Source organism: Perca flavescens, chromosome 17 (assembly GCF_004354835.1).
Source record: "Perca flavescens isolate YP-PL-M2 chromosome 17, PFLA_1.0, whole genome shotgun sequence".
Lineage (NCBI taxonomy): Eukaryota > Metazoa > Chordata > Actinopteri > Perciformes > Percidae > Perca > Perca flavescens.
Window position 1 is genome coordinate 15097943 of NC_041347.1, and position 22764 is coordinate 15120706.

At 40.4% G+C, this 22764-nt stretch overlaps 1 protein-coding gene across 2 annotated transcripts; it reads left to right on the top strand.

Moving 5' to 3' along the window:
* Positions 1–407: 407 nt before the first annotated feature.
* Positions 408–18379, top strand: thbs2a (thrombospondin 2a). 2 transcript variants are annotated; one of them, XM_028602927.1, is made up of 23 exons: positions 408–758; positions 1122–1190; positions 1453–2006; positions 2483–2567; positions 4913–5112; positions 6507–6647; positions 6806–6899; positions 7292–7462; positions 8281–8457; positions 8792–8965; positions 10096–10223; positions 10332–10484; positions 11797–12015; positions 12119–12226; positions 12314–12473; positions 12563–12681; positions 12769–13003; positions 14533–14760; positions 14886–15157; positions 15235–15332; positions 15509–15648; positions 16301–16331; positions 16691–18379. In XM_028602927.1, the coding sequence occupies exons 2-23, from the start codon at positions 1127–1129 to the stop codon at positions 16692–16694; spliced, it is 3555 nt and encodes a 1184-aa protein (XP_028458728.1). In that variant the 5' UTR covers positions 408–758; positions 1122–1126; the 3' UTR covers positions 16695–18379. The 2 variants fall into 2 exon arrangements, with proteins under 2 accessions (XP_028458728.1, XP_028458729.1); XM_028602928.1 differs by lacking the exon at positions 16301–16331.
* The last annotated feature ends 4385 nt before the right edge of the window (positions 18380–22764 follow it).

Below are 22764 nucleotides of genomic sequence, written 5' to 3' on the forward strand. Positions count from 1 at the left end.
TATTGATGTTTTGCAAGTTTTGAATTATAGCACTGCTTTAGTCAAAATGCTGTTACCCACAAATTAAAAATCTTTTTGCTTGTGATATTTCTTTAGAAAATAACCTATAAGATTCAGGAAAGTTGTGGTCAAAGCTCTGTTTAATACCTCACACATATCTGAATGTATATACAAACTGCTGTTTTTTATTGTATTTTTGAACCGCACCTAGCCTACTGCTGCTACAGCTACTGAACATATTTTTGGTTTCTTTATCGCCATAAGCTTTGTCCCTCCAGAGTAAAAAAAAAGCCCACTCCCCTCCAACTCTCTTCCCCAGCGAAATTGCTCCGGACACAGTGGGAACGTGGGTTCGATGGGGAGGGGATAGTGGGCATCACGGTTGTGAGAGAGGAAGGGGCTCTGTGCCAGCGCGGATAAGAAAATTACGCCATTGGAAGATGATTATGTAACTCTGTCTCTTAACAACCGGTCGCAAATGGTTCATACCCCAAAGAGTTTGATTGACAGACTCTCTGCGAGCCTTTATATAAGAGGAGGGAGGTGGGTGCCTCATTCAGTCACTGTTCTGCCTAAAGTCCTGCAGGCTGTGGATGTAGTGAACCAAAGTGGACTTTACGCTTTTTACGCACGAGGTTTACAGGAGATACCACTTCTCATTCATTTAATCATCGGCTTTTTCCCCCGATTTCACCTTTTGTATTTTCGCGCTGTCGGATATCTGACTGAATTTAAAAAATAAAGACAGTATTTGCCAGGTAAATTACATGGACGGCACTATTTATCGTTGCAGTTTTCTGTGTGGAGAGATGAGAGAATTCACCAGCGCTGCGTGTTGAGTAATTCATTACCTGTTGACTTAGAACACTTCAAAATTCAGAATTAAGCGATTTTATTCCTCAACAGTCAACAGGCTACAAAACGATGCGATGCTGTGAACAGTAGATATATAATATTGTAGCTGAATAGTAGCTAAATAGATTTTTTTTCTATTCTAGCGTTGTTATCTCTCAATTTAGAAGAGCTAAAAGTCAAGTGCAAACTCAACATTTGAGTTGGACCCAGTGTGCCGAAAAAAAAGTGGGACAAAAACTAATAATAAACATTTCTGTTTTTTGAAGGAGATATGATACTCAGGAGAAGTCTCTTCTTGCTCTTATCTTTTTATTTCCTCCACGCATTACCTCAAGGTAAGTGGAAAATTTGGTGATGACTGTAATGCTGACTAATAATAATAAAAGTAATAATAATGATGAAAGTTATTGATATGATTGCTATTATTATTCAGGGTAACTCAATTATAGAAGTCCCACTAACTTGAGGTGCAATCATCCAGTGAAGTTTTTCCATTTGTTTGCCATTGGCCCTTGTTCCTTTGTCTCATGGCTTATGACCTCTAATTATGGAGTATATATCTGACATAACTGTCTACTTGCATGGTCTGATTTGTAGATGGTGAGCAGGAGGACGAGACATCATTCGACTTGTTTGAAATCAGCCAAATCACTCGCAAGACTCTGGGGGCCAAACAGTTCCGGGGCCAAGACTCAGATGCCCCTGCTTACCGCTTCATACGCTTTGACCACCTGCCCCCAGTGAGTCCCCCCATACTCAAACAAATACTACGTCAGATCCAAAACAATGAGGGCTTTGTGTTTGTGGCCAGCATACGCCAGGACCGGGCCTCACGGGGCACCCTGATTGGTTTAGAAGGCCCTGATGGTCGGCGGCAGTTTGAGATTGTGTCCAACGGACGGGCCAACACTCTGGACCTGGCATACTGGGTGGACGGCTCCCAAAATGTGGTTTCATTCGAGGATGTGGACCTGTCTGACTCACAGTGGAAGAATATCACACTTCATGTTCATGGGGAGAATGCACACCTGTTTGTGGGCTGCAGCCTGATAGACAGCTTCATCCTGGATGAGCCTTTCTACGAGCACCTGCAGGCTGAGGGAAGCCGCATGTATGTGGCGAAGGGATCCATCCGGGAGAACCACTTCAGGGTAAGACAGAGACTACAGCCTGTAGGTAGCTCGACAAAGATTTCCCATTTGGAATCTTTACTTCAGTCCTTGTGTGTCTTTTCTAGCCATGCTTGCCAAGTTTAATGGCCCTACAATATTTTGTCAACTCTCATAACTTACATGAAACTGTGGTCCTAACTAAGCTTATAATAAAAGCTCATTTTAAACAACAGTTTGACAGAAGTAGAGACAAGCATACTCCCTCTTTAAAGTGTAGCAGACAGGCTTAGTGTTGCTCTGGTCTTCCTGTGTGGAAAAGACTCCAAATTTAGACTCTAAATTGCCCCTTGTGTTTAAAATTCAACAAGGTCAAGAGTGAAAGTGTTTGTCTGACTGTTTCCAACTGCATGCTTGACTAGGAGTAAGTGGGTATAGAAAATGGACATATGTCCCTTCTGAAATGCGCTGAAATAGCCAAAATATGTAAAAGAGACACATATTTTCTTTCCACGCAGGGCCTTATGCAGAATGTGCGTTTAATCTTCGACACCCCAGTGGAAGATATCCTACTGAGCAGAGACTGTGAGGTCCCTAAACAAGGTAAGAGTGGATTTTCTTTTTGTGGTTATCTTTAAAATGTTTAAACAAGCATTCACCCAAAGGTTCCGGCCATACTCGAGCAGTGGGAACCATTTCTATTTATGTGATTTTCATAAGCCAAATGATGAGTCAAAATAATTATATTTGCTAACTGTTTCAAGCCCAATACCTTGCAGATGTGATTGGGAAACTCGTTCGCATGCAATCCTCAAAAGCATGGTGTCTTTGTTGTTTGAAGTATCAGTCATAGCAACTTCCAGACCAAACAGTATAGCATTCTCAGTTGACTCCCTTTGTATGACTAAAAGCTTTTTTTTGGTCTTTTTTTTGTTAGTGGGTCAAGAAATTTGCAGATTTGATATGTGGCAAGATCTCCCACCATTACTTCATGTTTACGGAAACAGCAGCGTCAATGCAGTGGCTTGAGGTCGAGCAGTGTGCGTGGTGAACAAAAGGAGATACAGATGCTTACATTTATTTCCATTGGCAGTGGATTCGGGATAATGCCCTGGGAAAGAAAATAGAAAAGAGAAAGTAAATGCTATACTGCAGAGCGGGGAGCTTCCAGCTACACACACACACACACACACACACACACACACACACACACACACACACACACACACACACACACACACACACACACAATGAAGTCATAAATTGGCTGATTGGGTTGCTTTTCTCAGCTGAAGCTTTGCTCTCATGAATGGGTTGGATATTCAGCGGGGCTCACACGAAGAGCAACTGCGACTAAAAAGATACAGAACCATCCTTTACAACAAAGCTAAAGGTTCACCAGATCTGGAAACACACATACAAAGCAAATCCATATGCAGTGTGCGTGTTTGTGCGGTTGTTGCATTTCTGTTGCCACAAGCAGTGTTGAATTCCAGCTGAATGAGTTTATTTGTTTAACAAATGTCACCCAGGCCTGGAAGTTTTCTGCCTGCTGGCTGGTACCAGTCAAGGTTCTGCCCTGGTAGCAACTCCTATGCCAAAAGTAAAATCATAAACCTCATAAACCCACACGACCCACGCTCATAAAAACTGTCATGTTGGACATTAATGAGGAGTATTAAAACTACCCAAGCTTTTTGCTCTTTTTAAATTCTTTCCTCTATCTGCTTTGAGAAAATAAGAGAACGTCTATCAGGGAGAGAAGAATGTGTAAACGCTTTCACAGACGAGCTTGCGCACGTTCACATGCACACACGGCGTGAAGCCCTCCTGGGATTTGAATGAATCTAGCAGACTGAAAGGGAAAGAAAACATAGCATTGGCTACAGTGGGACATCATTGGGCAATTTGGATGACTACTTGATTTAGAGTCCCCCAGTTTGCTATTAATCTTCACCAATTTACATAGCAAGATCCAAACCAGTTGAAGATATGTGCTATGCTTTGGAGTTTTGATATGTGTGTTGTGTGTTTGTTTTCGGCATGACACAGTCGTAAAGCTCATCATGATGTCACTGAAGTTCAGTGGTTTGCGATACAAATTGGGCAAATAAATTGAGGGAGTGTAAAGGCTTAGATGCTCATAATTATCACACGGTTTAAAGCAAACTCTGACCCATAAAAGATCCCCTATCCTGTCTATGTTGTACAACGGTCACAGCTGGCAGACACGTTACTCTGGGCTGCACTTCGTACTTCAGACTTGCAGATTGTGCACAGAAGACTCAACATTTAGCCCTTCAGACAACCCTGTGGTTTAAGCTTGCATTCCCATCATGCACTGAAGGAGAAGATTTCCTCGTGTTAGTAATGAAGGATAAATGCTGTGACTCAAGGGATTTTCACACACTTTGGTCTCGACTGTGCTGACATCTAGACAAGGGTATCTCGAGTGCCTGTGCTACCGATCAGCTGTAAGGACAAGACCGTGAGCTTCACAGGCTCCTTGTAAATCCATCTGTGTGGTCACTCCGGTCTGTTAAGTTCATGCTGTAAGTGTCCACTTCTCTAAAAGGTCGTAGAGATTTATGACAACGTTGTGGTTTCTCGTCACTCCAGGAACACCCAGATTTCTCCGATCCCCTCATCCCGTAATCCCACAGCCAACTCTGCTATCATCTCTAGTGGTTAGATTTACTGCCACCATTTCAAACAGATACATTTTTTTCAAATCAAACACATGCTGACAGAACATCTGTTTTTTGGAACACAATAAACATTGTAATCACCGCATTGTTGTGATCTTTTTGCCTGCTACAGGAAAACTGGAAATTCCCTGATCAGAGTCCTTGTGTTCCAATCATCATATCTCTCAAATATGTTTTCCATCACCAGTGTTGCTTGCTAATTTACCCTGATGTCTTTTTTTTTTGTTTTTACCTTTCCAGATAATGCCAATATTGTAAGCGAGAGCGCAGAAATTGTGGACGTGAGTCCCTCCATCACTACAAACATCATCGGTCAAAAGACAGATGATATGGGCGCAGATATGTGTGAACGCTCCTGTGAGGAACTTAGCACCATGTTCCAGGAGCTCAAAGGCCTACGTGTTGTTGTCAGCAACCTGATTGATGGCTTGCAAAAAGTGGTAAGTTCGTGGAAGTGACATAGTGTAAATCACTATTTTTGTGTTAGACAAGCTGCTACCTGTTTCGCTGTGCTTTTACAGACCATATAAATAGTGATGAATGGGAAATCCGTAAAATCAGTTTTTGTACACAGGAAGAAAATCAACATTTCAGAGAAAATTGACATTTTAGGGAAGTATGTGAAACAATTCTCAGTGTGGCAGCCAGGAGGTTAAAGATTTGATATAGGTTACGAGGTAACCTACATTGGTTTGAAAGCAAACAGTAAGTAGCTGCAGGACTGTTTATAAAGTCGCCTGTGATGGCTGAACCCCTTTGACTCCTGCTATCTGTGGCAGTGTATCAGGCTGATTTTATGACATGTTACATGTGGATATAGGAAGTGTTCCCCTGGCAACAATGGGGTCCAGTCTAATGTCTGGCTGTGTTTAAACAGCCCATGTGTTTCCTCTGGGAGCCTCCCAGCAATAAGAGTCTGGGCATGAACCTTGGGAGAAAGAAAAAAAGGCTGGGATAAGAAGGGTCCCTGAGGCTCTTCCAGACCGAGTGGTGTCTTAGATTCCAGTGCTGCACACTACTGCCTCCCTATTCGACGGGAGGATGCGCACACACACACACACACACACACACACACACACACAAACCTTTGGCAGTAGTGTATCGACTGACAGCTCCCAAGTGTTAAGGAGTCCAACCAGAGATCCCCTGGTCTCCAACTGGGTTACAGGTCACAATGTGCATAACTAAACAGCACTTTTGAAAGGGCTATTTTCCTAGAAATATTATAGAAATAAAGATATTTAGTTTGCAATTTGGAGTAATGATAAGCACATTTTGAAATGAACATTTTGTCGTTAATAAAATGAGTAGCTTTTCGTATATGTGTATTTTTTTGTTTTAATTTCAAAATCAGTCATTCTTTCCGGTCCGTTTAAGTTTTCTCTGGCCTCTTTACTCTCCTTAAAGAAAGATGTCTCATAATGCTTTGGAGGTGTCCACGTCAGAGCTTTACTGAACTGGAGAGGGACAGAAAGGTTAATTGAAAAGGTGGTAGGATGCTACACCTGGCCCTTAATTATTATAATATGTATAGTGGTGGTTGTGTTTCTCAAAGAGTGATGTTTGTGCTTAAACTTGACTGGTTTTCAACATAAGTAATCTTACTTCTATATGAGTAATACTTATGTGAGAAACAGTGCTTCTACTAGAACAGGGTGTACTATTCCTCTTTCCACCTGGTGAAAACATGCTCTCTTAATAGAATCAGCTTGTCAGCAGGTGTATACCTTCAAATGCTTCATGGAATGCAGTGTACCTTTATCATGAGTGTGTCCTAATCGTTTCTGACTGATCTCCTTGCTGACTGTGAATCTGTCTGTTATTGTATGTTCAGACTGAGGAGAACACAGTCATGAAGGAGGCCCTTGGGAGGATGAAGAACTCTAAAGAGAAAAACATGTGCTGGCAGGATGGCCGCCTGTTTGACGATAAGGAAGACTGGGTTGTAGACAGCTGCACCAAATGTACCTGCCAGGTAGTGCCATGTTATATGGAAATACATACATATATATATATATATATATATATATATATATATATATATATATATATATATATATATATATATTATATATATATACAGATTTATTGTGGATATCAATGACCCTGATCTCTTATATTAATTGATGGCAGGAGTCCAAGATTGTGTGTCACCAAATTACATGCCCCGCAGTGGCCTGTTCCAGCCCGTCATTTATCGATGGCGAGTGTTGCCCTGTGTGTATGCGTAAGTAGTCGAAACCTTCTATTAGCCAATGCACCCAACATATAAAGACAAGTATAAACACATGCAGTTTTGTGCATGCATGGTATTTTAAATTAATGGTTATATACGCCATAAAAAGCAATGTTCCACGCATATTACATTTTAATACCACAGGACTGTTGCAGCCAGTTTGTCTTTGTGAGCGACCCACATATTTATTGGTCAAAATATAAGACACTCAGAGTGGCTACTGTGGGTTTTTCAAATGAGATCATTATAAAAACAGAATAAAAACAGTGCAGTCATGATTTGCTAATATTTGTATTATTCAGTTTTAACATTTAACAGAAAGGAAGTATTTCTTATGCAAAAAAAGGAATAACATGTTGACTTTTTGCTTTTACTTTTTCCAGCTAAAGACAGTGAGGATGGCTGGTCCCCCTGGTCAGAGTGGACAGAGTGCACAGTCACCTGCGGGACAGGAACTCAACAGAGGGGTCGGTCTTGTGATGCAACCAGCAACCCCTGCACTGGACCTTCTATTCAGACCCGCAAGTGCAGCCTGGGCAAATGCGACAGCCGTGGTGAGGATGTTTTTAAAAATCTCCTGTCACTTCATTTAAATAAATAGTAACCAGTAGTAACACCCTTAGCGCTGTGATATTATCTTGTGTAAAGTATGCATCTGCCATTGCCACAACTATACAATAATCTAAAACAAATAACACTATGACATATGGGAAGAAGGAACATGATGGAACTTTGGAAAAACTGAGTAAAATATGAGATGAGATGCCCCAAAAGTACAAAAGACTGAGTTCACACCTCCATAAATCTGTTGAAAATGGATCCATCTGACTGAGGCTGAATCCCAGTAAAAAGCTGGATCACATGGTCGGCTAGCAGGGTCTGCCCAGTTAAAGTTAATTCCAAATAAATCACTGACTGAGAGGGTGTTCCACGGTGCAATGACTCACCACTGCCTGCCATGCATAAATATAAAATAGTAATGAATGTGATCATTAGATGTACTATATATATGAGGGGGATGAAGAAACAGATGAATTATGTGTTTGATAAATTGTGGGATTATCATGTGTTATTACTTGCAGCTAACATTACTCTATATCTGTGTGATTGACTTAATCAGTCTAACCACTGGAGGATAGTTTACCCACAATGACATAAATACTGGCGCAAGCATCTTAGAACATCTTTGAAAGTGAGCCATCATTGCCAGCATTGCATAATGTTTACATGTAGAAAATGTGGTGGCCATTTTTTTTTTGCTTTTGCAAATTATACACGTCTGTAACTATTTGACTGAGTGGAAATCTAGAGGATAATACGTGACATGTGTTTTGGTGATCTCTGCCTGATATGTTTGATGTTTGATACCCAGTTCGCCAGGATGGAGGGTGGAGTTTGTGGTCACCGTGGTCGTCCTGCTCAGGGACCTGTGGAGAAGGACAGATCACCAGGATACGACACTGCAATGCTCCCGTGCCACAACTGGGGGGTAAAGACTGCGAGGGAAGTGGGAGAGAGACTCAGCGCTGCACTGCCAAGCCCTGCCCCAGTGAGTACTTCAGCCTATTCGGGGAACACTCAAGAGCAGCATCTCCATTACAGCAGCATCCGTATTGAACAACCAGGCGTTATTGTGCCTCATGGCTCCCCCGAGGCAACATTCCCCATGTGTTTTGGACTGGCCTCTTGTCTGTTGTTAAAATCAGCTCTTTTCTCTTGTAGTATTAAGTTCCAGGCTTCTGACTCTCTGGCCGTTTTTTGGGATTTGAGACTTTAAATGTTGATTAATTTTTATTTAGTAGGAAAGAGTTAAAATATTTGTGGAATGGAATGCTTTATTTAAAAAAAGTAACTGCTTAACATCTTTCTCTGTATCCTTTTAGTTGATGGTGGTTGGGGTCCTTGGTCTCCATGGGCAACCTGTTCAGCAACATGCGGAGGGGGAGTCAAAAGTCGGGCGCGTGTGTGCAACAGCCCTGAACCTGAGCATGGGGGCAAGAAGTGTATCGGGGAGGCCGTTGACAGTGACAGCTGTAACAAAAAAGGCTGTCCTATTGGTGAGCACCAGTCACTCTACACTAGCCATGCAAGCAACAAGCTCTAGGGATCTCAATGTCAGTTGGTTAGTCCACAACGTTGGTCCAGACTGAATTATCTGAACAACTACTGGATAGATTGCTATGAAATTTGTACTTTCTCCCCAGAGGGTGAATCCTTCTGACGATGGTCATACTATGACTTTTCCTCTAGTGAAATTTGTGGTTTTGAATCAAACTTGTCGACCAAATAACTGTAAAACTAATGGCATTCCCATGCTAACACAGTAAATTAATAATAATAATAATACAATTATTTTGATGCTGAACATGGTAATCATTATACCTGCTAAACACCACCATGTTAGCTTATTGTCATTGTGAGCATGTTAGCATGCTAACGTGAGCTTTAAGCTCAAAGCACCGCTGCTCGTAGCCTAGCTAGCCTGTCTGCAGACTCTTGGTCTTGTTACTTTAAGATTATTACATATTGTTTGACAGAATACAAGCTTTTCTCACTCATCACAGAGTTAGTAATGGCAGCACTGTTTCTGGAGTTGTTTTTGTTTTATCTTGAACTATCAAGTTGAGATAAAAACCATTACAAATTAAAGTTAAACATTTTTGGAGACACACCATATATATATATAGACTTGTCCAGCCAATTTCCCTTGTTTGTACAAGTGACAAAAACTGCAGTTCATCAAGTGGCCACTTGAGGCTGGCTTTAAAATGGAGTAAATCCCCATAGACCCCATGTTATAATGCCCAACTTTACAGCATAATTAAACATGTTTACGGCTTAGTAAATTTTTTTTTATCTCTATAGCTAAGTTCCCCCTTTATGACAACTGTGGGTGATTCATTTTTTTATAACGTTCCCATTAAATTATATTCAGGCTTAAAGTTTCGCATAATTAAGGGCATTCTGCTTTGAGTGACACGTGGGCTGCCATCACAGGAGGCGAGCATAGTTTGTATGCTTCATGCGGCCAGCTCCTACACGCTCCACCTCTGCCCATTTTTGGATAAACCGTCAACACTGCCAAGATGGCAATGGCCGAAAACCCATGGGTGACGTCACAGAGACTACATCCATATTTTATACAGTCTATGGTTTTACCCATTCTTGTCATCTAAATCCCTTACAGATGGCTGTCTGTCCAACCCATGCTTTGGGGGTGTGGATTGCAACAGCTCCCCAGATGGATCCTGGGAATGTGGCCCATGCCCTACTGGTTTCCGAGGAAATGGTACCCACTGTGAAGACATCAATGAGGTAAAGGTTCCTGTTTTTCTTATGTGTACGAACCAGACAAGTATTTAAGATTTAATTGATGTCATCATTTGTCTGCATTTTACTGATACCTTTCATTCCTTCCTCCAGTGTGACATGGTTTCTGATGTTTGCTACAAAGTGAGCGGAATGCAGCGCTGCGTCAACACCAATCCAGGTTTCCACTGCCTGCCCTGTCCGAAGCGCTACAAGGGCACCCAGCCTTTTGGTATGGGTGTGGAGGCTGCCAAAAAGAACAAACAGGTGAGTTGAAGTTACTCTCATTCAGTGCCAGTAACAAACTATTGATTGGATGTCATTTAAACGTTGGATTGGAGTGCAGAACAAAATGCAGTAAAGGAAAGAATACAATGTTGGGCTTTTAGCTCCATGCTAAGTTCTCAAAAGCAGTTGTGTGGATTGTTATATTTCAGATCTAAATTTATTAAAGATGAAAGCAGCAGCTCAGGTGGTACATAAGCCTTATTCTTGCAGTGAAAGTGTTTACTCAGCGTTGGAGGGGAGGCCACCATATATGAATGTGACTCACCTTGACCCAGTATCAGCAAGCAGGAGAGGGAGGAGAGTTGGGCTACTCTTAACAACAAACACATGTTACACATCTCTGTTACTTTCATTGTAAGATCAGAAGCAGATTGAAACTGTGTTTTAACTGTAGATGTTGACCGGATCAGTGCTTTTATTCAAGTAAAATGGTGTGAAGTTTGTTTCTTAACTTTGGCTCTACCGACTCAATTTTGCAAACAGCTAAGTATTTCCACCGTAGCTGTATCACATGTTATACAACATGCCATATGTTTCACATGAATTACTTGATTGGAACACATTTTTCTGCTCCCTTGAGATCACTGAATTCACAGACTCCCTGGAAAACTGAAAAACTTGCCATGCCACTCTGACCAGCCCTTGCATAACATCCCTCGTGGGCCATTTTGTCACTCTTTGGCCTCTGCAGCTGCTTGTCTTTGATACGATGCCCCAATTTCACTAATTGATTTGGGAAAAAGGGGAATTGTCTCATCGCTGGCATTAAGGGGGCTCCATTTCGTTGTTGTTTCACAGTTTCTTGCTGTCACTCTCTGCTCTATGAGCTCATGGAGTGGCATCCAAACTGCAGTTATGTTCATCCTCTAGTAATGAGTGGCAGCTGTGAATACCTTGTGCTGAAATAAAGGGGTAATAGTGGGTCGTAGCGGGATGCATGTTGCATTAAGTGGGATTTCATAAAATTAACTGTGCCCAGAAGTGCTCTGGACTTTGGCTCCGTCAACATCTCTTCCTTAACCTGTCACTTTGGTTTGTAGTTTGTAGTAGTTGTAGTAGCACTTTGGGGTGGCTTTCCAAAATGAAAGCTACAAGGAGTCACGGTAAGATAAGTACTCTTGACTTAAACATGTCATCAGAAGCTGATAACATAAAAACATGTCAAATTCTAATGACAGGGGCATGGAGGGCCCGTTTGTTCTGGGCAGATCACATCCATTGCCAATGATGTTTGATGTGGTCTGAGGCATATCTCATAATACATTTCCACCTGCCCTGTTTTTCTCTTTAGGTGTGTGAGCCAGAGAACCCATGCAAGGACAAGACCCACAACTGTCACAAATATGCTGAATGCATCTACATCAGCCACTTCAGTGACCCTATGTACAAGTGTGAGTGCAGGACCGGTTATGCTGGAGATGGCTTCATTTGTGGAGAAGACTCGGACTTGGATGGCTGGCCCAATCAGAACCTTGTGTGTGGTGCCAATGCCACATATCACTGCAAGAAGGTATTTTATTAAACTCCATCCCATTTTGATGTAGCCTATCCTGCAGTGATTATAAACTATTTTATCTGTAAAAAAAAAAATAATCCTACTACCACTATTTTAGGATAACTGTCCTAGCCTTCCCAACTCTGGACAAGAAGACTTTGACAAAGACGGTCAAGGAGATGCTTGTGACAAGGATGACGACAACGATGGAATTCTAGATGAGAGAGTACGAGAGTTTTTAACACATTTTATTCTATGATCAGAATTATGATACTCAAATAATTCCCTAACAACTATGTACTTTACATCACAGGACAACTGCCCCCTCCTTTACAATCCTCGCCAGTTTGACTTTGACAAGGATGAAGTTGGAGACCGCTGCGACAACTGTCCCTATGAACACAACCCTGCTCAAATAGACACTGACAACAATGGAGAAGGGGACGCCTGTGCAGTGGACATTGATGGAGATGGTAAAATAGCAAAGCCTAAACAGATAAAATACTGTAATTGCTATATTTACATTCTCAAGAAAATGTCATCAACCACACTTCTTCCTCAGAAATTCTGAATGAGAGCGACAACTGCCCCTATGTGTACAACACTGAGCAGAAGGACACTGACATGGATGGAGTTGGTGACCAGTGTGACAACTGTCCATTGTTGCACAACCCTGACCAGGTACCATATCACACTTCATATAATGACACATTCCAGTACAACAGTTGGTACAGGAAGTGTTCACCTCTGTCTGTATTTATCCAACAGACGGACGTAGACAATGACCTGGTTGGAGATCAGTGTGACAATAACCAGGACATCGATGAGGACGGCCATCAGAACAACCTGGACAACTGTCCATATGTGGCTAACTCCAACCAGGCTGACCACGACAAGGATGGCAAAGGAGACGCATGTGACTATGATGATGATGATGATGGTATACCTGACGACAGGGACAACTGCAGACTGACACCCAACGCAGACCAGCTGGACTCTGATGGTGAGGATGTAACATCATGTGTGAATCCAGCTGTTGATTATTTGCATATTTGCCCAGTGGTATACGTACTGTGTAATGTAGTAATGGAGAAATGTTCATACTCAACTTACTCAACTTAAAAAATTCTCAGACTTCAGTTACTAAGTTGCAATAGTATAATTTTGCTGCTTGCTATCATAAGACTTGCGAACTAAAACAAAACTAACAACAAACCAATAAATCTGTAACTAAAAGTGTACTTCTTGGCTAAAGTAAAATATACTAATATTAGGGATCCATTTTAGCATTTCAGTTTGCTGTCGTTATGTAAGATTATAATACTTAATGCGGCATGATTGAAAAGGTTTGATGCAGTTATACTTTTACATGCCAGTTTTGAATGCATTTGTTATGGAACTGTAGATGCTCAGATTTGCCATTTTTCTGACCACTGATGGACTTTGTGTTTGTGTTGCCTTAAAATCTGAGACTGAGAGTTTATTCTTGACCTGGGAAACAACAGTGGACAAAATAATCTCACCATTAATTAATAAATTACCATTGAATTATCATTAGTTAATTACCTGCCAACACACATGAAGTTGAATATAATTCAGCCTGATGTGAGAGACCTATTAAGACTGTAGCTGAACTTGTCAGTCTGGGGATTGATCAATGATCATCTATAGCTAGATTAATAGCTTGTATAATGGCCCAGTGTTTTTGTTTGCTTAAACAGTCTCTCTCCCATGGGCTCCATGCTGTACTGCTTTGTACTAGTCATTACTCAGTGATGTTCACATTAAGCTTAAGTATGCCTCCTCCCAGATGTTTTCACAGTCAGCAATTAGCTCCACTGCAGTAGGTGTGAAATATGGTGGCTGTGGAAAGAGTCCGGATTGGCACGGGTGATGTCATTCTGCATGACTTCAGTGAGCCGCCCAGCAGAGCACACACCAAGTTGTGAAGTTTTTATTTCCTTTAGGCTTCGCTCGTGATTAATCCACAGTGCCCAATTTAAGCAGGGTTACCTGGAGTTTGTACAGCTGTCTATAACTGGAAACAGACTGCAAAGGAGGAGGGCCCTGGACACTGATGCTTTCACAGCTCGTCAGATAGTGTTTATTTGATAGGATCGTTTTAGCCCCTTGTGCAATAACAAAGATGAGGACGGAAAGCAGCTAGCTTCTTCCACGCAGTGGCCTTCATCCGCCACTGGCGTCCTTTCCACTGTGAGCTTCTGGCCTGCAGTCTGGATCTAATAGACTTCAGGCTTCAGATGGTTACAAGTATCAGTGGAAGTTGTCACAGCATGAAAAGATGGCTGATTTGCCTTAGTAGACTTGGCAAAGGTATTAAAGCCAGTTTCCTGGGAGGAATTTCTATTTTCCCCATTCATCTTTAATATTAACTTGGAGGAGCTCCTCAGTACTCACTGCAGTGGGATTTCCAATCTGTGGGAAAATAGGAAAAATTTAGTTTAAATCATGCATGTCTAATTTAAATTAGGTCAAACCAATTTATTTGATGTCTTTTTTTTTTTTTTACAGGTGATGGAAGAGGGGATGCCTGCAAAGATGACTTTGACAATGACAATATCCCAGATATTCTTGATGTCTGTCCGGAGAACAATGCCATCAGTGTCACAGACTTCAGGAAGTTCCAGATGGTCCACTTGGATCCAAAGGGAACCACTCAAATTGATCCCAACTGGGTAGTCAGACACCAGGGCAAAGAGCTGGTTCAGACTGCCAACTCTGACCCAGGCATTGCAGTAGGTGAGCAGCACTAATATGTTTACTCTCCAACAACCATTTCATGTGCTGCTTTTTAAAAGATTTGAAACTCCATTTGACTGCAGAGCACAAAGATTTAGAATTACGTTTCTTTCACACCATCACAGGTTTTGACGAGTTCAATGCTGTGGACTTCAGTGGAACGATGTACGTGAACACGGACAGAGATGATGACTATGCAGGCTTTGTGTTCGGCTATCAGTCGAGTGGGCGCTTTTATGTAGTGATGTGGAAGCAGATCACACAGACCTACTGGGAGGACAAGCCCTCCAAGGCCTTCGGCATCTCTGGCGTTTCACTCAAAGTCGTCAACTCGACCACTGGCACCGGAGAAAACCTCAGAAATGCTCTGTGGCACACGGGCAACACTGTTGGACAGGTGGGCTGCAGTCTAAATGTTATTTGGTCTCTTTTAAAGGCTAAGCAGTATTAAGTGCTTTTAACCATTTCACATAGGTGACGACTCTGTGGCATGACCCCAAAAACATTGGGTGGAAGGATTACACAGCTTACAGGTGGCATCTCATCCACAGACCGAAGACTGGTTTTATAAGGTAAGAAATGAAGTTGACCAGAACAGGAACACCTTCAGTTTTTCTGTCTCAATAAAAGCCACTTTGATTCCAGAACTCCAAAGAGCTACCGTTCACATTTAAGCGTTGAATTCTCTACATTAGTAAGCATCATGATCAACAAATTAAGAAGTTTATGTCTGTCCTCTATTTTGCAGGGTTGTGGTCTACGAAGGTAAACAGATCATGGCCGACTCAGGACCAGTTTATGACAAGACGTTTGCCGGAGGAAGGTTAGGCTTGTTTGTCTTCTCGCAAGAGCTGGTGTTCTTCTCCGACCTCAAGTATGAGTGCAGAGGTTAGTACAAACTCTTTGAACCATGAATGTTTCTGTTTTGTTATAGAAATAATGATGTGCTTGTGTATATGTGTGTGTGCATATATGATGTTACCTTTCAAAAACAGAAACTTTGTAAAAAATTATTTGTAATTAATAGCACTGAAGGATTCCCACTGTAATACCTACATTTGTTCATGTGGGGAGATGTTTATGACTGAATTAATCCCTCAGAGTTTGAGCGGTTTTATGAATAAGGCTAAATCATAAATTAGGACATGATAAACTATGTTATGGGTTTGGGAAGCTGGTTGTGAAACCTTCCTTTCGCTAATTTCCAACAAACGTAGACATACATGCAGACATTTTGGAATATGTAACTTCAAAATATTGTCCTATCAAGTGTGGAATAAACGCAGTGTGGTATAAGTGAGGTGCAGCAATCATTTACATTACGTAAACGCAACTATACATATAGAGGATTTGGGATTGATGTGTGTGCGTGTGTGTATATTGTATGTATGTGTATGTAATGTGGGCACTTGTATATGATCCACATATATCGATGCGTACAGTAACAAGTACAAATATCAGAAAGTGGGGAGAAAACTTTCTCCATCTTTGAATAATGTGGGTAAAGTCTTTAAACCTCAACCTCTTTTTCAAACCTCAGATAAGCCGGAGTTGCCAACAGTGTTCGTAAGGTAATGATAAGAGGGGTTTTGTGTTGTGTGTTGGCTGAAGCAAAAGAAAAAAAAAGAATCACGCTATGTTTCTGCTTGTCAGCTTGCCCACGTACAATGCCCCAGATGCATTGTGAAAGACCTTGCGTTTTGGTCCAAGGACTTCAGATCTTATGTTGAATGCTCAACAGTGGAAAATTAGCCTGCAGCGCCTTTTCACAATCACAGCCACAGTTACTGAAGACACGCTTTTTTTTTTTACGCACACAGTGCACATGTTGTTGCTGCACTCTGGCACTTTGACTGTGTGAATCTCACCTGTCCTAGTTTTGATTATAAATGTGGCGTTAATGGAAGCTATTTTCTCAATCTTTCCACAGATAACTGAATCGAGTCTGATAGGAAGAAAAAAAACATCACAAGGCAAAAGACAAGAATCTCTCAAAGCAAACATCATGTCATCGCTTAATTCATTTTAAGGTAAATGAGACAATGCTTTGACTTGATCAATCCACTGGGGAGGAAACCATGGCCGATTCCAGTTTTCCTGTTGACTTATATACATTTCCCAAGCTTGGAAAGAGAAACTGATGAGAATGGACGAGCTTTAAAAAACAAAAAGCAGATTATCTAATTATAACTAGTGTACCTATGTCTACATTTTAAAGGGTTCATTGTGCAACCACTTACAAGCTGTATATGCTTTTCCACAGTTTCTTGTAACTTGTAAGTGGCTCATTTCTCTATCTTTAATACGTTTCTGTCTGTTTGGGATTAAGAGGCTCATTCATGGCTAATCATAGTGTCTGACAAACATAAACTGTAACCAAAGCATAATCATTTAGCTGTTTAAGGTCCATTTCTTTATCTCCTCATTCTTTTCATCCTGAATGTCTTTTTTTTTTTATGGGGAACGGTTTTAGTAAATGCCAAAGATGTTTATACTAAGTCTGTATTATAATTCCTTTTTGTAAATTATTTATGCTCTGCTTGTTTTGTTTGTTTGCATTTTTTGCTAGAGTTTGTAAATAATTATTTATTTGTTTACACTGACAAAACGCATAATTGAATATCACAAACTTCAAAATAACACATTATAGTACTGCAAGATGTTTAGTGTTGTGTTTAGTGTTGTGCATGTGTCATGCATTTACTTTAATTGTTAGTTTTTCAAATCTTTCACATAAACTGTAGCATAAAGCTTTGGAGAGGATAAACAACAGCTGTTTTTAAGTCATCATTACATACATAAACACAGCATGTGTATATGTATGTGATGGTAGCTGCCAGAGGAAGTTCATTTCTGTTGTATGTTTATGTAACAAAAAGCCACTGTTTCTTTTCTTGGCTGTCCAGTCAGGGCTTTATTGTCCTCAAAGTGATATATCGCTATGATACACGTGGAACTTGTTTTACATACTTTACATCTATAGGAGCTTATAAATGGTCCATCACCAAAATTAGCTGCACATTGGGCTACTGGCACTGTAGCAAGCTCCCTTTTTATGTGTAACATGTTTACAACAAAAGAAAAAAGTTTTTACATCAGTTTTAAAGGTAGTGAAGTGAATTGGAGTTTAAGTGCCTGATTCCTGGTAGATCTGATGTTGTGTGCCAAGCACCAAATGACATCACATCAACAGCTGAGAGTCTGAGGTTCAGCAGTCAGCCATTGCGTGTGATGGAGTCATGAGGATCAAATACAGTGAAACAATTTATACGAATTACTTTTTCATTCATATGTTAGTAAGTATCATAAGTATCACTTATGGATGTTGTGAAACTTTACAGTGTTGGTTGAAATGGAATCCAGATAAAGGCCTCTAAAAACAAAGTGTGACTGTGTGATTGTATAGTGTGGATCGAGGACGTGTTAGTGTACAACCTTGTTGTCGTTAGTCTGTATAGCAGCCGTGTTCTTCTGTGTTTGGGTTCCATCTTGTTAATTTTGTTGAGAGTTTGCAATGCACCAAATGTAAATTTGTTCTGTATGCTTGTGTTGTTAGATATACATTTTCTACAAACAGTGTAAGATTGTCCTGTCTTATAAATAAATTGTGTGTACACCATTTTGTTGTTTATATACATGAGGATCAATAGGTATCCCATTATAATGTTATACTATTGAAATAATGCTGTTTAGCCAACATTACACATACAGTATGAATTACTAGCTCAATACATTTTAGGATAAGGATAAGGCTAGTGTTCATTTAGACTATCTTTGTTATTATCAACAAATCCCATGAATAGACCAAATCAAAGATTTGTGTTAATACTTTCTGACTAATTTGTTCCTATTGAAAATGTAAATTTTACAGATTTTATAGGCTTAATAATCTCCGTAAACAGCTGGGCATTGTAGTGTTTAGCAAATGTTACTCAAACAGGAGTAAATTGTACATTTGTTTGGGACTATTTTCAGCAGTGTATTAATACACTTTTGGTGAGCTAGTGAGTATTTACACCAGCAGGACGGTATTTGTCGGATTGATTTAATATAATCTACAGTGCCCACGTTTATGATAATGAAGAAGCATGTCACCCATTGCAGCTGTGGCTATTGATGCGCTTTTAAACATTTTTGGACAACATAATCATAATCTGTTAGTTTATTTACTGTTAGCACAAATTGCAGTTAGGCACGCATAGGCTACATGTACAATGAAAATGTTTCTTTATTGTAAGACGTATTCTCAGACCTATTTTATGAATGCGAAAAAACGCAAAAAATCTAACTTCAATTCAAGGATGGGTGTGCTCAAACATATAGTTAATTTGACTATTTATCTCACTTATATTTCAAATTTGCCCACCTATTGTCCTTTGAAAGGTTTGTCATGCATACCAAGTTTGTCTGATCCATGTCTAGGATGGACTCTGGAACATAAACATATAATAGACAAGAGAATATGAACAGTCAATTTCCTGTAAAAGCCTCTCTCATTCAACTAAAAAAAAACTCAACTTCACACCACTACAAGTCAAGATCCTGAAATACCCTTCATAGTTAAATAAAATGTGCATTACCTCAGCAGATGTCTTTGTGATAATGTAGCATTGAGTTTGCAGAATATTATGGTTTAGAGAGATACATTTGTCTGTGGTTTTGCAGCAGACCATCTGTATCACAATGCGGAAACTAGGGAGTGAAGGGGTTAAGTAAATGATGGTGAGGCCAGGAAAAAAATGCACTATTAGGGAAAATGGGGAAGTCAAAACCTTGCTCTCGTAGCTGTGTGGCAGAGATATTTGGGTTGAGGCTCTTGGAATAGTCCACGTGGCACACACCAAAGACTGGCCATATGGGTCTGGCACTGGCGGCTGGTTTCAAGCCCAGAGCACGTTCCAGGGTGGTTCGTATAGCTTGCCAGAGGATGTCAATGTGTGACACACTAAACCAGCATTTTCTGCTGAGGTGAGTATTTAGCAAGCAGCAAACATTTTGTGAATAACCTTAAGCAAACTGGCTGCAATTAACTGAAAAAGCATCAAGAAAAGTTCACTTTCACTAGTGTTTTTTAAGAAAAAGTGTCAGAAGGTGAGCAGTTTGGAATGACACAGTTTGGTGTTGATATGTATTTATCTTGTAGGTACAGATGTGGAGCTCAGCACCAGATTGTCACACAGAGAGACACAGAAAGTTGAGGGTGCATAGGGAAGTTTATTATTCAAATACAAGTTTAGGACAACTGCTCTGGGTGTGATGTTTTCCTTCAGTCACAGTCATGTGATATACTAGCTTGTCCAATGCTGGGCTACTGTTACTGTAGACAATTCATGGACTTTCTCCACTCCAACTCCTCTTCCTCCTCACTCTTTCCTCTTTGCACATTTGCCTTATCTGCTTATTTGAAAATTTAACATTCTAGTGAGGATGAGGAGACACAAATGAGCCCAAGATAACTCCGAACTGGAGTTATTTTAAGAAACTTGCAGACAAACAGCCTGAATCTGAATGAAATTAATGGCTATTAGAAAATATGTGAGCTCATTAATAAAAGTCACTGCAGCTAGACAGCCAAAACAAATCTGTCTAAAGGTTCATGTCATCTGGTCCAGAAATCTTATCTTTCTTAGAACATGAAAAAACTCACCCAGTAGCTGAGATAATTTCTTCAGTTTCCAGTGTAAATCAACTTCGTTTTTAGAGACACTGGGTTGAGTGACCTTATTTTCTCATATCAAAACATGAAATTATTGTTCTACAAATATATTGTCTTTTAAAGGATAAGTTTAACCTTTGGGAAAATGCACTTATTAGCGTTCTTGCCATGAGTTAGATGAGAAAATTGAAACAACTGTTATGTCGACGGAAACATTTTTCAACAAAGAGCAATAGTACCTATGTCTCCCGGGAAGCATGGGATTTTTTTTTTTTGCTTCCTGGAATCCAAGTAAACTCAGCATTTGGTGTTCCCTGTGGCTCCTTTACTGAGTGAGCCTGTGTTAGTGCTGAACAAAGTGACTAAGGGGCTGCCAAGGGCAAGTGTGCTAGCAAAGAAGTCTGTCATTTGAAATAAAGTAAGTCATTTATTTCAGGGTATGAGTTCCTCTAGTCATTGGAAAAATATCTATGGTCCTTCTCTCTGCCAACCTTGGGGGCGCACACTCATTGCTCCTAGAAAACAGAGGTGCCAGAAGTGTTGGGCTGCAAGTCCTGCACAGGGGCTCCAAGCTGTCTACATCAACCCAGATCTTTGATATTACTCATGGGTTTGAGATGCTTCACTTCAGATGCTTTAAATGACTGACATCAGAGAGTGTATAACAGTCAAGAAGTATGAATTTTCAAGTAGAAAAGAAGGAAAAGAGAAAGTTATCCCATGCAGCAGTAATTACACGTTTGGACATTTACTCAAATCCAGGCTGAAAAAGATGCTTTAGGAAAACCTAATGGAACTACAGTTTTCACAGATTTCCACTTAGGTCTTGATGGCACCGGTGTGAAACTGGGAACAGATGCATTGGGTCTCATTAAATCAGGTTGTGAAGTCTTGGCCTGGCAGAAACCTTGCATAAAACAAAGCCAGACATTGGAGATAGCTGCATGCTCTCTAAAGTCTGATTTATCGGACTTACAAAAATAAACTCAGATCAAATACAGCCCTCATATCTTCTGGGAAGCAAAGCCAATCAAGATATCCCTTACTTCCCTTTGCTTTGAGATACATCACCTGTCTTTTGTTTTAATGATATTATCCAAGAATGTAAACATCCATGAAATTGCTTAATATTTGGCAGTGCGTTGTGATGCTAGAGCCAAATCAATACAACAAGAGGTCATGTGTCACCAAAGAAGGTTTATAATCTTGGGCTAGATGACTTGTAACTATTTTAGCTTCTTAAAATAACCCGATAGCTGCTCAAATCCACAGAAAATCTGAATGGTGAGTCAATCTGATGCGTGCTTGTGCAAGACATATAGCCCCCACCTACTGAAGAAGTCTGTCCAGGTCACATGCAGGTCAAACTGAACCATTTTGAAATGAGAAATAAACTGACATCTCTACCAGCATGCAGCAAATACAAAGATCACTCAGTTTGCTGAATGTACAGCTACTGTAAACACAGCGCCTGAATGTGAGTTGACATGCAAGACTTTGTGACAGACTCATAAGTTCCAGCTGGAAACCAGACATGTGCTCTGCCATGCTCAGTGATGGGTGCCACAGTGTGTGCTGTCTGCAGGAGGCATTTGGAGGAGTGTCAAAGCTTTTGGCACACACACTTTTACACAATCAAGACATCCCGTTACACTCCACCTGCACCTGACACAACAGTTAACCCAAATCTGCATGTTGCTGAATTGTCACAATGCATTCATTCTTGATGTTGGAAATAATAGTTTACCAAAATAAATAAATAAATGAACTCAATATCCACTTACTAGATTTCTTCCAGACCTTTAAGCTACATCTCATTCGCATTTGCTGTGTTGTCCGGAAGATTCTAAAAGAATTTATAATAAAATATAAGGTGATCAAGGTTATTTATACATACATTAATACTTCATATTTTAAATTCATGTTTTGTATGACTTCAACTATATTTTATAGTCATTCATTATCTCTTCATACACCAAGTACGGATGCTTCACATGATAAGTTACTAATAACTCTTTTTGTTACTTTTTACTTCAAAAATAAAAAAATTTATCCAACAGTAAACACAATGACCCATACAGACAACAAATCAAACATTTCAAAAGCTACAAAAAAATACTTTAATACCATTCAAGTTATCCTTATTTCTGCTACTACTACAAGTTGTATTCAGCATGGAGGCATATGTTAGTGTCAATGCAGCAGAGAATTATAAGAAGGCCTGACGGAGCAACACAACAGGAGAGGAAGGCAGTGCCGGTCTGCTCTTTATGAGCTTGACTACAATGCTACAAGCTCCCCTCCCTTTTTCACCAGTGGAAACATGTGATCACACCGTATCCTTTTAC